The 12,738-nt window shown below is 39.1% G+C and overlaps 1 protein-coding gene across 1 annotated transcript in view; it reads left to right on the top strand.

The window, feature by feature from the left end:
• CSGALNACT2 (chondroitin sulfate N-acetylgalactosaminyltransferase 2) overlaps positions 1–12,027 on the top strand; it is a 35,649-nt gene extending 23,622 nt beyond the window's left edge. Inside the window, exons 3-8 of the mRNA XM_081861232.1 lie at positions 1,634–1,850; positions 2,366–2,467; positions 3,734–3,912; positions 5,076–5,170; positions 7,486–7,567; positions 10,477–12,027. Of these exons, the coding sequence (XP_081717358.1) occupies positions 1,634–1,850; positions 2,366–2,467; positions 3,734–3,912; positions 5,076–5,170; positions 7,486–7,567; positions 10,477–10,769 (968 nt within the window). The 3' untranslated portion in view covers positions 10,770–12,027. The remainder of the gene's footprint in view (positions 1–1,633; positions 1,851–2,365; positions 2,468–3,733; positions 3,913–5,075; positions 5,171–7,485; positions 7,568–10,476) is intronic.
• Positions 12,028–12,738: the final 711 nt, after the last annotated feature.

Below are 12,738 nucleotides of genomic sequence, written 5' to 3' on the forward strand. Positions count from 1 at the left end.
GGGAAATGATAATGCTTTCTAGTACTTGTTCCTTTGCACCTTCTGCTTCTCCCTCCCCCCCCCCCAAAAAAAAACCCCTGGATGAATTATGTACACTTAGCCTTTGATAAGCCTAAAGAATTAGCATCTTTTTTTCTTTTTCAAAGAGAAATTGGGAATGGTCGTTTCAATTGCTAAATCAAAGATTACCAACGGTCTCGGTCTCAGTCAGTTTTATTGCACATAGCCAAAGGCTGCCACAATGTACACAGAATTATTTGACAATTAAAAGAAAATATACTGAATTGATAAAAAAGACTTAAAACATTTATATTATCAAAACATTACATACTCTAAACAGAGCTATAAAAATACCCCAATGTACAAATCAAGACAATAAACAATAAAATTCATAAGCTAAAATCATCACATGGCCACTAATGTTAAAAACAATGTCAATTAATACAGTGTGCAATTTGTACTCAGAGTTTGGTGACAAAGATAGAGCATAGCCTGAGGTAGATAGATAGGATCAAATAAATTCATCTCCTTTACAGTTAATGGCTATCTTGGCTATATAATTTGCTCTAATTTTCCTAGCAGCATTGCAAAAAGTGCTACACGCCAGGTCACATACTTATCTGTGTCTGCGAGGAGATATAAAATCATGTCAAAGGTGTTCTGGCCAGGGGACCTTGTCATTATAGGTACTAAAAATATTTTTCTTGCATCATTATATAGGGGACAGTGCAAGATATAATGCATAAGGTCCTCTACTTCAGAACATCCCCTAATGCAAACACGTTCGTTTTTTGGTATGCCTCTGCGTCTCCCATCTCTATAACGGATACTTTTATAAAAACTGTATTTGGTAGTAATTATAATGAAAGCTTATAATGAAAGCTTTCTTGAGAGCCTGATGTTGCCAAGAAGCAGGTTAGACTTAAATGAGTACAAATTTGTTCTATGAAAGTCAGCCAGCTGATTTTAAAGTATTGATCTTCTTGAAGAAGGATCAGTCGCAGCTTAACACAGTCAAGCCAAGTCATCTGCTGCTTAGTGTAGGACTTGACCTACTAAGCATCTTAATCTGTCAATAAAATTCTACAATAGATAATGAAGGCAGGAGTCTGATTTTCATTTTGAACATTGGTTACTGCAGTCTCTCTCTCTCTCTCTCTCTCTCTCTCTCTCTCTCTCTCTGCCCCCTCTCCCTGCAAAAGTGCAATTTACAACTTGGCTAGCATTTTGAGAATAGGAGACACACTTGGGTTGGTGCTTTTGTTGCAGAAATAGTTAAGGAACTGCCTTGTAGAATCAGATCATTGTTCCATCTGCTGTGACTTGCAGCAGCTTGTCTAGCATTTGGCTAAGGTCTTTTCCTCATCTTGGTACTTGAAATACTTTAAGTGGAATTACGAGGGGTTGAATCTGGGTTTTATATATGAGAAGATTGTGCTCTGGAGTTCCTTTCACATTTTCAATCTTGACAGCTGAGTTTGTTTGTTTTTCTACATAATAATGTACCTGGCTGAGCACCATCCTGAATATTGACACTCTCCTCACAATGCATAGTAATTCCTGAAGCAGTGGAATTTGTCACCGAGTTTAAAGTCTGTGACTGAATCAGTTCCTCCTGTAAATTGTTCCTAAGGTTATTACCGTACTGAGAGAGACAAAGGGACACAATATGAACTGTTCTACAAGAAGGCAGATGATATGGAGTACAGGCATGTCACACTGTTTCGTCCATTTGGGCCCCTAATGAAAGTGAAGAGTGAAACTGTTGACATCTCCAGGTCAATAATAAACATTATTGTTCCCCTTGCTGGAAGGACGGAGGTTTTTGCACAGTTCATGCAAAACTTCAGGTAAGTGCTTCAGAAACTAGGCCCTATACCAATCGTATGTAGTCATGTTCTACAGTAGAAGGCAAATACAGTGAATCTTCCAATCAGCTATAACGCTTAGTGGTATTATAGAACACTGGTAGTTCCAGTTTGGAGAAGCATCTTCTCAGTTTAAAATCTGAGATGCTTTTTTGCCAATATAGGCTAGTGTGCAAAATGTGACCATAGATTGCTGGAGCATTTGGTACCTGATGTGCTGTGGATTAAACACTAGCCACATCTCAAGAAGCACTAATGGGAAGAAGGCACAAAGGATGAATGAACTGCAGCTGTTTGTCATTCATTTATAATGGACAACACACCTATAAGCCTGGTATTCCAGACTTAGTGATTAATTTGGTCAGATTGGTTTCTAGGATGCAGTAGGTAAATGTATTTGTAAATGGAACAAATCCAGTATGCAGTATTTGCTATTTTAAATTACAAAACCCCTTGTTAAGCTATTGCAATACCAAATACTTGTTTTGCTTCTCCAGGGAAGTGTGCATTAACCAGGACAAGCGGATTCACCTCACAGTTGTATATTTTGGACATGAGGGGCTTTCTGACGTCAAGAGCATCTTAGAATCAGTTGCTAGGTGAGTTGGAAAAGTTCGAACTTTTGATTATGTAAAAAACAAAGCAGCAATTAGCTGTTTAAATTTCTCTTAATGAGGTGGTGGTATAATGCTTCCCCCAGATAAGGCAAAGGGTTTTGATGACTGGCTGGGGTGAGTAGAAAACCTTCAGAGAAACCCATGCAATGTTATCACTTTGCATTTTAGTGACTGAGTAGCAAAGTTTTTATTTTTCTGAATTTATTTTTTAGCAAAATCAATATCCTGTTCCTTTACAAGAAAACACATTGCAACAAACCACAACAAACACAAATGAATGCAAAAGCCTCACATAAGAATAAACAGCCTTTGTTTAAAAAAGCAACAACCAGAGGGGGAAAAGACCCCAAACTCAGCAGCAGCAGAAATAATAGAATCAGCTATTACCGAAAGCTTCCCAAAACAGCTGTTTCTTTATTTCAAATAGCTGTATACTGCTTAATACCAGAGCAGTCTCTAAGCAGTTTCTAAAAAGATGTCACCTCTAGTAGTGTTGAGGCCAGGTTGGCATTTCTGGGGGAAACAGTTCACAATGACTGTACTGGGGACATGTTTGTTCTCTATATTCGCTGAATTCATGTAACTATTAGATAGCTTTTTTGAACAAAAATCTGTGGTAGCTCCAAGATTTGCTGATGTGGCAATTTTTTTAAAGCATAAAAATATCCTATGCCAGTAGGAGATTTTAAATGACAAAATAGAGGATGCTGATAAGCGCTCAGAGACTACCATATGTGTTTATGGTTCTGTGTTCAAAATACATCTACATTGGTAAACTGGTTTTTTTCGGGGGGGAGTGGTAATTTACAGGAAACTTATTGCAGGCAAGGTATTTCAAGGTTTTCTTGAAACTATTTAATTTAGTGGTAGAAGTGAAATCTTGCTACCATCTTGATCCTATATAGTTCTGTTTCATATCTGGGAGAAACTCTTTTTACCTGGAGCAGAATATAGAAAATAAAGATTAAAACTTATTGACTTGCAAAAAAGGCATTAAGAGTTCTAGAGTTCAAGTGCCACTACAGATAACACTCTAATTTGCCACCTAGTTGCCCTTGCTTCTGACAGAATCCAGCAGAAACATATCCCAATTGGCAGCATCCATAAGTGCAAAACCTATTCCATAAAAGAGATAGAGCCCAGGCTGTGTATGAAACATAGTTTGCCAAGCTGAAGCTGACGTGTCATGAACTGAACATTTTAACATCACTCTTTTCCTATGTCCCCACCCCTCTTTTTTTTTCTTAGAGAGGCTAACTTTCATAATTACACACTGGTTTCTTTGAATGAGGAATTCAATCGTGGTCGGGGACTAGATGTGGGTGCCAGAGCCTGGGAAAAGGGCGAGGTCTTGATGTTCTTCTGTGATGTTGATATTTATTTCACAGCTGAGTTCTTAAACAGCTGCCGCTTGAATGCTGAGCCAGGTATGTTCACACTAGGTTCCTAAAGTCAGCAGAGGCAGCCAAGGCTTCTGGAAAGTGGGAGGGTTGCAAGTCCCACCAGCTCTACTCAATACTGCTTCTCAGTCCTCTTCCCATAGAAGTCTCTGCTATCATCCATGGTAGTTAAATGGAATGAAATGGCTCAGAGGCAGGATTCCTCCACATACCAGATCCTGGGGACAAATAGGAATGTTGTCTCTATGCATCACGTGCATAGTTCCCACTGGCCACCATGAAAAGCATAACACTGGGATAGGTGTGGGCAGATAATTTGTTCGGGACTGGAAACTTGAGTATAAAACAAAGATGGGAACTGAGCTTCAAATAGTGGAGTGGCATAGGCCACCTGGTAGAGCATTCAGCGCTGCATGCAGAAGACCCCCAAGTTCAACTCACAACATCTTCCATTAGCACTGGAATGTCTTCTCTCTGAAACCAGAAAGCTGCTGCCACTCACGTAAACAGTTATGAGCTAGATGGACCAATGTTCTCACTTGGATTAAGCAGTTTTCTATGTTCCTGTCACCTATCTTCTCTTGCCCAGCACCTCCACAGGCAGGGGACAACCCCACTGTGCATTTTTAAACTGGCACTGGCACCTCTTCATTAGATCCTACTTAATAAAAGAATTAAATCTTGGTCTCCCCAAGATGTGACACTCTAATCACTATCCAACACCCTTGGCAAGAGCCGCGTCTGGAATTGGGCCAAAATTTACAGCAGTGGCAAAGACTATACCTTTTATTTTAGAGGGATGTTGAGGTTAGGAGTCATGTGTCTTTCACGTACTAGTGCTTGACCCTTTTCGAAAGTTTTATTTATAGTTACCTTCATCAGAACGATCTCCTCCAGTCAGGAATAATTTTGAACACTGTTGCTTTTAACTCCTCAGGTTATTTGATGCTCTTGTTCCAGACCCAAATATAATATTTGGCTGTGCATGCTTGGTTCCATTCCCCCTTTGTGCTGTGATTGATGCATAACATGGGTTTTTTGAGCAAAAGTCTTAAGAGGCAGACTTTTTACTTTTCTTTTGCTTGTTAGATGGATTACTGTTTAATAAAAAAAATAGAGGAAACGTGCAGCTGCTTTTTACTGCCCAAAGATGTCCCATAAGGAGTAACGAATCTCTCCTGTCTCTGTAGGGAAGAAAGTTTTCTATCCTGTGGTATTCAGCCTTTATAATCCTGCCATTGTCTATGCTAATCAAGATGTGCCACCCCCTGTGGAGCAGCAGTTGGTAAGTGACTGGAGTTTAAAGAAGCTTAAAAACCTTGTTCTCCATATTAACCGTAGCAGCTTCAATGCAGTGTTTGATGGAAGAACTGTTTATCGTGGAAAGTAGGTCCTTTAAATTTAGCTCTGTTGAGCCTTCTCCATTAAGCAGAGAGGACAAGAGTCAGATCAAAAGAAAAAGAAATTTGAAATATTTAAAACACTGCATGGGATGATGAAAACTTATGAATTCAACACTCACTGAAACATAAAACAAATGTGTAAATGAGCACATTCATTTACATGCCAAGGAGCATGTAAATCATTAAATGCTAGGTAGGGGAAATTCAAATGTGAAATAAAGATTTCAGCAATTTACTCAAGAGCAATTAACTTAGAAGAATTTGGAAATAAAAATAATTAACCAAACAGATACTAGTAAGCCTTAAATTGCATACTCCTTAAATGTTCCATAGTCCAAAATGCTTCCTAAATTCCCAACTATTCATCCGGTTAACCTAAAGATAAAAAATGGAGAAGGAAAATTATAGCTTTATCCACATATAGACTGGTGCTAATGCCAGTTATCTTCTTCATTTTCATCTTCATCATCATCACCATAAAATTTTATTTGTATCTTGCCCTCCCTGGCCAAAGCTGAGCTCAGAGCGGCTAACAAGTAAAAATAGCACAGTGTACAAAAAATCACACAATTAATTAAAATACATTCTAAAATCAATTCAGAATCAAATTAATGGCAACCATTGGGCTAGAGTTCTATGGGGATTACAGAAAGAGAGAGGGGGTCAGACTGTGCCTTGGCCAAAGGCCTGGCGGAACTGCTCTGTCTTGCAGGCCTTGCAGAAAGATGTCAAGTCCCACAGGGCCCTAGTCTCTTGTGACAGAGCGTTCCACCAGATTGGGGCCACAGCCAAAAGAGCCCTGGCTCTGGTCGAGGCCAACCTAACCTCCTTGTGGCCCGGGATCTCCAAGATGTTTTTGTTTGAAGATCGTAAGTTCCTCTGTGGGACATACCAGGAGAGGTGGTCCCGTAGGTACGAGGGTCCTAGGCTGCATAGGGCTTTAAAGGTTAAAACCAGCACCTTAAACCTGATCCTGTACTCCAGTTTACCCCATACTCTTCAGTAAAAATGACAATAATTCAACAGCATCTATGAATGATGCATACAAACATCTTGCAAAGCTTGCAGAGTTTTGTGTTCAGATTTTTTTTAAAAAAGGATCAGAGAGTCAGTGGTCAAAGGTGAACAATTCTACCACACCATCTGCGGAAAAATAAAATGGCATGTTCCTAATGATACATGGTGTTTGCTTCATTAAAGAAGAAAACTGAGAAACATTAGATGAGGGCAAAACTGGAAATCTGTTACTGTGTAATGTGTAGCACACTGGCTGGAGTACGAGGTAGGCTAACGTCCTATTCATGCTGCGTGTAAAGCTGGGAGCCTCCACAGCTGAAGGCCTATGTGGTCAAGGAAGCCTGCTAAAGCTGGGGATCACACAGGGAGTTCATAGAAGGCCAAGGAGATAGAAGATAAGGAATTGCAGTGTGTGTTTCTTTACACAGGGTGATTTGATTACTTTGCACCGACTTCTGCCTGCCAAATGTGCCTATGGAAGTGCCGCCAGCAGCATCCCAGAAGCATAAAGCCTTCAAACTGAGCTTTGTGGGGCTGAGCCAACCCAGGATCCATTAAATCCTGTGTTATCCCTGCTGCTGCATCAGGTGTGACCTGGGCCCAACCAGTGCACCAGCTCCAAGCTGGCGTTGCAGTCATTCTGCCGCTGCTTCTTCATGAAGCCAGGCTGTGGGCGGGGCGAGTTAGGATCGCTTCCTTAGTCTCACTTCAACTTGAACTTGATGGGACAACAAACATGGAAATCCCAGCGAAAACACATTCAGGGCACATTACGACCGTATGTTCTTAGAGAAGCAGGTAGTCCACATGCCATTATTGGAAATAAACTCATGTTGCCTGTTATGCCTAGTTTTGACTTGATGCCGTTGTTTCAAGTGCCTCTTGGCACTGCAAATTTTTGTATGATTTCACTAACACATGCATTTTTATGGACACTTTACCCCGGTCTATGCAGTTTTGCACATGCTACTTGGCTAGACAACTGCAAAATTCAAAGGACAGCTGTGCTTCGGTTCTCAGATTGTTTTGGAAACTGCCAATTAGGTACCTTTAAATGCAAATCGAATTGAAATTCTCCCCCATCCCTAGTGGGTGGTGAGTGAATTGTTTACTGGGATAATTAATTTCAGATCCTGTTTCTTCTTGAAATGCCTAAATATGCATACTTTTATAATTGTAGGTGCACAAAAAGGATTCTGGTTTTTGGAGGGATTTTGGTTTTGGAATGACTTGTCAGTATCGAACAGATTTCTTGGCTGTCGGTAAGATGCTTTGCTTTATGATTTTTGTCTTGGATTTTATCAGATATCCTCTGTTTACTGATTGACATGGGGATGTTGCTTCTTGCTGGATATTCTGCACAAATACCCAGCTCAAGTTACTCTTGCTCTCACTAAGGAAGAGAAATGATTTCTTCCAGGAAACTATTACTTTACATTATTTCTGTCCGGCCTTTCAGTCTAAAGACACCCAGGGCATACTTAATTAAATCATAGTTCTTGAACTTTGTAGAAAAAAAATGTGTGAGTTATTCACCCATGCAGTTTCTTACTTGAGCATTTAAAAAGCTAGCACAAGCCTCACAGCTTAGTTTTGTCTATATATGTTGGCACCACCTTGTGGCTTAACTGAGTTTTGATATTGTGTAATAGCTTTATGTCTTATTTTAGTACAATATTAATGCTGCTTTTAAAAAATGCAGTAGCACTGCATCAATATTTTTTTGGTCTTTTTTTAAAAATATATATATATATATTATTAAGATTTTTAAACATAAATGCAAAAATAAAGAACAGTGTAACATATATCATAACATACTTTCTTAACTTCTTTGGACTCCCTCACATCTCCCGCTCCCACTTGCATCATTGTCAATTCTTGCCCGCAATTTATCATCTTGTTTAAAATCTTGTGTCCCATTCATTTAAATATAGTCTATTAATTCTTCAATAGGTTTATAATTTTTCCTCAATTTACTTGTCATCTTAATTCCATCTAGTTTAGTGGTGCACAATTATTTATAATCTAGCATCCTTTCTTAACATTCAACCAAATTGCAATGTTTTTTTAAATAAATCTTGAATCTCTTCCAGTCTTCTTCAACCTTTTGGTCTTGCCTCTCTTCATATTTTTAATTAAGGCAAATTACTGTTTACTTCCTGTTTGTCTGTAGGCAGCCCAAGCCTAAGTATGTGTGACTCTGCTCCAGCTTCTAGATTTTTTTGTTCCCTGTCAATGAAAGATGAGAGTGTCCATAGTGCCATAGGATTAGGTTATCTAAAGAAGAGGAACAATTGCTAGGGAAGGGATAACTGGAGGAGACAAATAAAGCCAATTCAGTGGAACAAGAGTTTGGGTAGGGAGATCAGAAACAATTCCAAAGAAAAAGAGAAAGGAATAACCACTTTTGCTATAGAATTCATCAGTCTTGGTAATTTTGTGTGTTCCCACTGATTGTTGTTTGGCTTTGGGGCCTTAACTAACCCTTGTTAATTTTTAAAGGAAACTTTTTATTACAAAATTTGACTATTGCTGACAAGGAATTGCTCTTTTGCTGTGTCCATATTACACATTTTTTTGCTTTTAAACCGTTCATGTTTTTCTATAATCTGGACTACTTGCATTTTGTTGTACACCTGTGCTAATTATTTTACTATTTTTTCTGCCAGAAAGGGTGCATTTTATGCTACTTCTGTTCTTTGTGAAGTATTGTGTTTAATACTGAATTTTATTCTTTTAATGCTTTTAATAAATAAAATAAATGATAAATTGCAATGACTAATATTTCTTTGCTTTATTGCTTGCTTTAACTGCAGTTGAGAGTAGAGGAGATTGTTGAATGGGAAAGTGTATGTATAAATGGGAGTGCTTTCTTGTAAAAAATGCACAAATGTGTGTGTGTTCGTAGCTTCCCTTAATGAATCTGTTTTTTAAAAAAGTTTTTTTATTCAAAATTAAAACAAGACATATTATCCAAAAATATACCATCCTTGTTTCCTCCCCATTTTTCCTCCCTCCCCTCACCCTCCCACACAAAACCCACCCACCCCCACCAACTTCCCTCAGTTCCAGTCTTTGGTTTCTCTGAGACTTCTGTTTTCTGCATGTTACAAAGTTGTATAAATCTTCAAACTGTTTAGCTGATTATTATCAATAAAAAGTTTGTGAATATTTATTCAAAACCTGCCAAGAAGTCCCTTAATGAATCTGGAAACTAATTCCTCCCTTTCAGGAATAAGATTTTATATGACATCAGGACCTGAGTCCTAGCATGTGTGTAGCTACAGCTTTTTTGCAGAGCTTATAGGCAATTGTTAGCTTATATCAGGGATGGGGAATATGTGGACCTCAAGAGATTGTTGGACTCCATTCCCTTAATCCCTTACCATTGGCTGAGATTGGTGGGAACTGGAGTTGAACAAACTTTGGAGGGTTATGTGTTCCCCATTTTTGCTTTCACCTATCTTTCAGTTACAAGAGTTCTCGGACTTCATTTTTTGCCATCTTCATGTTTTAAAAATGTCGAATACAGTGGTACCTCGGGTTAAGTACTTAATTCGTTCTGGAGGTCCGTTCTTAACCTGAAACTGTTCTTAACCTGAAGCACCACTTTAGCTAATGGGGCCTCCTGCTGCCGCCGTGCCGCCGGAGCACGATTTCTGTTCTCATCCTGAAGCAAAGTTCTTAACCTAAAGCACTATTTCTGGGTTAGCGGAGTCTGTAACCTGAAGCGTATGTAACCTGAGGTACCACTGTAACTGCTAAAGAATTAGCAGCAAGATGGCTGCAATTGTGCAGATTTTTCATGATTTCTGATGGATCTAGGTTCTGGAAGCTGTTCACAACTGAGGACAACAGTTGAATAATTCCAACTAAAATATAAGATGTGATCATCTTTGTTAAACAGGTTGCCCTTCTCTGTTAGTGATTACATACATAAAAATTTGTTGACTCCTAGGTGATTAGAATCTGAAGCTCTTCAGACAAGGACTTGCCCTTTATCACCTAACTTGCAACTTGAGATCTCTACTTTCTTTTAACCTTGTGAGTCCTGCTGGTTTATCTTGCTTGGAGATATAGGATCTTGAAAATGAATGTATCTTCTCTACACCTCTGCTTGTGAAGTAATTTGATTACGGCATTTCTGATTTCTGTCTTTGATTTATTGCAGGGGGGTTTGACTTGGAAGTCAAAGGCTGGGGTGGAGAAGATGTCCACCTTTATCGAAAGTACTTGCATGGCGATCTAATTGTGGCCAGGACCCCGGTCCCTGGCCTCTTTCATCTCTGGCATGAGAAGCATTGTGCCGATGAACTGACTCCGGAGCAATATCGCATGTGTATCCAGTCTAAAGCCATGAATGAGGCCTCTCACTCTCACCTTGGGATGCTGGTGTTCAGAGAGGAGATTGAGACCCACCTGCGTAAGCAGGCGTACAGGACTAACAGTGAAGCAATAGGTTAAAATGATCCTCAGTGCAATCCTAAGACTCTCGAGCTGCTATGAACCAGCATCGTTCTGAAGCCTTAATTATAACTCAGCTAAAAAACAACAACGCAGTGCCTCTCTCTTGCTGAAGATGATTTCAAAGATCTTTCTCTGGCCAGCTGTTACCTACACATTGCACCAGATCAGGCACTTGAGCAAAAGGAAGCATTTCAGTTTGCTTTTAACATGTCTAACTGCATGGGGGGTTGTGGGCAAGGGAACAAGAACAGAGTATATTAACTTTTCTGCATCTAGATTTTTCTTTTAACATTTTCATTTTTCAGATTTGCATTATGTGGGAACAAGAGTCACAAGTGAATGAAAAACTGCCTTCACTGCCTATCATTATTCTGTGCTGCTTGCTTCACTGTAGTTTTTTTAGAAAGGGATACTATAAGTACGTACGCATTCCGTGGGAAGAATAAAGTCCTGAGGCAAGAGCCCGTGGAGAATTATATGCAAAAAACCCCACCATGGTATGTTGTGCAGCCAGAATCACTGAATTCGCCTTATTAACCATCAGGTACATAAATCAACTTGCAAAAATATGTATTTAAAGTATTTAAAAGAAAGGACGTTGAACAGTTTACAATAATATTGCATTGCTGTTCTTTATTGGATTATAAATGAATTGAGCTTGTATGCTGTCTGCTTATCCTAGCTACTGGCCAAATAAATTTTTTTTGCATGTTTTGGGATGTAGAAAGAAATGCTGTCTTGAGCATAAGCAGTTCATTTCACTGCCTCATAATTACACTTCTGATATCCTTTGTTCTTCAGGTGAGTGTTGAAGTCTCTGTCACTTGGGAGAGGGGACAGGAGAAAAGACGGCAATCGCTTGCTAACTTGGGGTTGTTTTATTTTACTTTTGGCACTGGGCACAATAATGTCTCCTGCTTAGGCCCCATTGAAATGAACAAGAGTTGCAGAAAAGCAGAGCTGTGCTTTTGTGCAGTCTCTTATCTGTTTCGAATGGGGTCTGCGACAGGAACACTGGGAGCATTGTGCCAATTGAATTTGTGGGCAATGAAAATAATACGGCTTTTAGCTCTGAAAGACTATGTACTGTTTGAAAATAGTTCTGGACACTGATCTTTTTTAAAAACATGTAATTTGCCTTTATAACATTGTGAAGAACAATGTAACTTGTCTGAAGTGGAGAGAATGTAATGCAAGTTGGCTTGCTGTTGTCTTCTCTTTATAATTAAATTGAATACTACTGTGTTTTAATAAAGGACTGGTTTCTTGTTTTGAGGTCATGAAGCAATGTGGTACAGCCCTAAAGTGTGTTGTGAATGCATATAGTGTAGTATGGCCAGCAAAAAAGAAAGCAAATATTGTGTACTTCCAAAGATGCAAGTTATGGCTGTAGATTGAAGATGATGGCATATTTTCTGTGAGGAATCGTATGCATAGAAATCCAATTGCATGAGAAATCAGGGAAGCTGCAAAGAACAGTCACAAGAGGGTTTGTTTGTTTTTAAAAATCAAAGTGGCACCTGATATAGGCGCTGTTTTCCTGCCCATTTCAAATAAAGAAGAATAATGGATTGAAGATGGAGTTGGGAAGCCACCCTTATTGGTTAACTATCTACATCTTGCTCCTGCTATAGCTGAACTGATTTCATTCTTCTGTACCTTCACAGGCTGATACCATATCTGTCTTTTCGGACAAAGGTAAAGAGCTATATCAATGCTATGAGTTCCTGGTTTTGTTTTCCAGGAATTGCCCCCACGTTCCAACAACCTTTCATCAGCGTAATAGCAATACTCTTTCTTTGCTTTTAATTTCACATTTTGTAATGTTCAGTGTGTCATTCTAGTAGTGGAATAAGAAATGCCGAACCAAATGAACTTTCAGTCACACAAGTGCCAATCCGTAGAAGAATTTTCCCAACACCAGATTCTTTAATCGGTTAGAGAACTGCCTTGTGATTCAGTATCT

This window comes from Podarcis erhardii, assembly GCF_964252035.2.
Source record: "Podarcis erhardii genome assembly, chromosome: 5".
In the NCBI taxonomy this organism is placed as follows: Eukaryota; Metazoa; Chordata; class Lepidosauria; order Squamata; family Lacertidae; genus Podarcis; species Podarcis erhardii.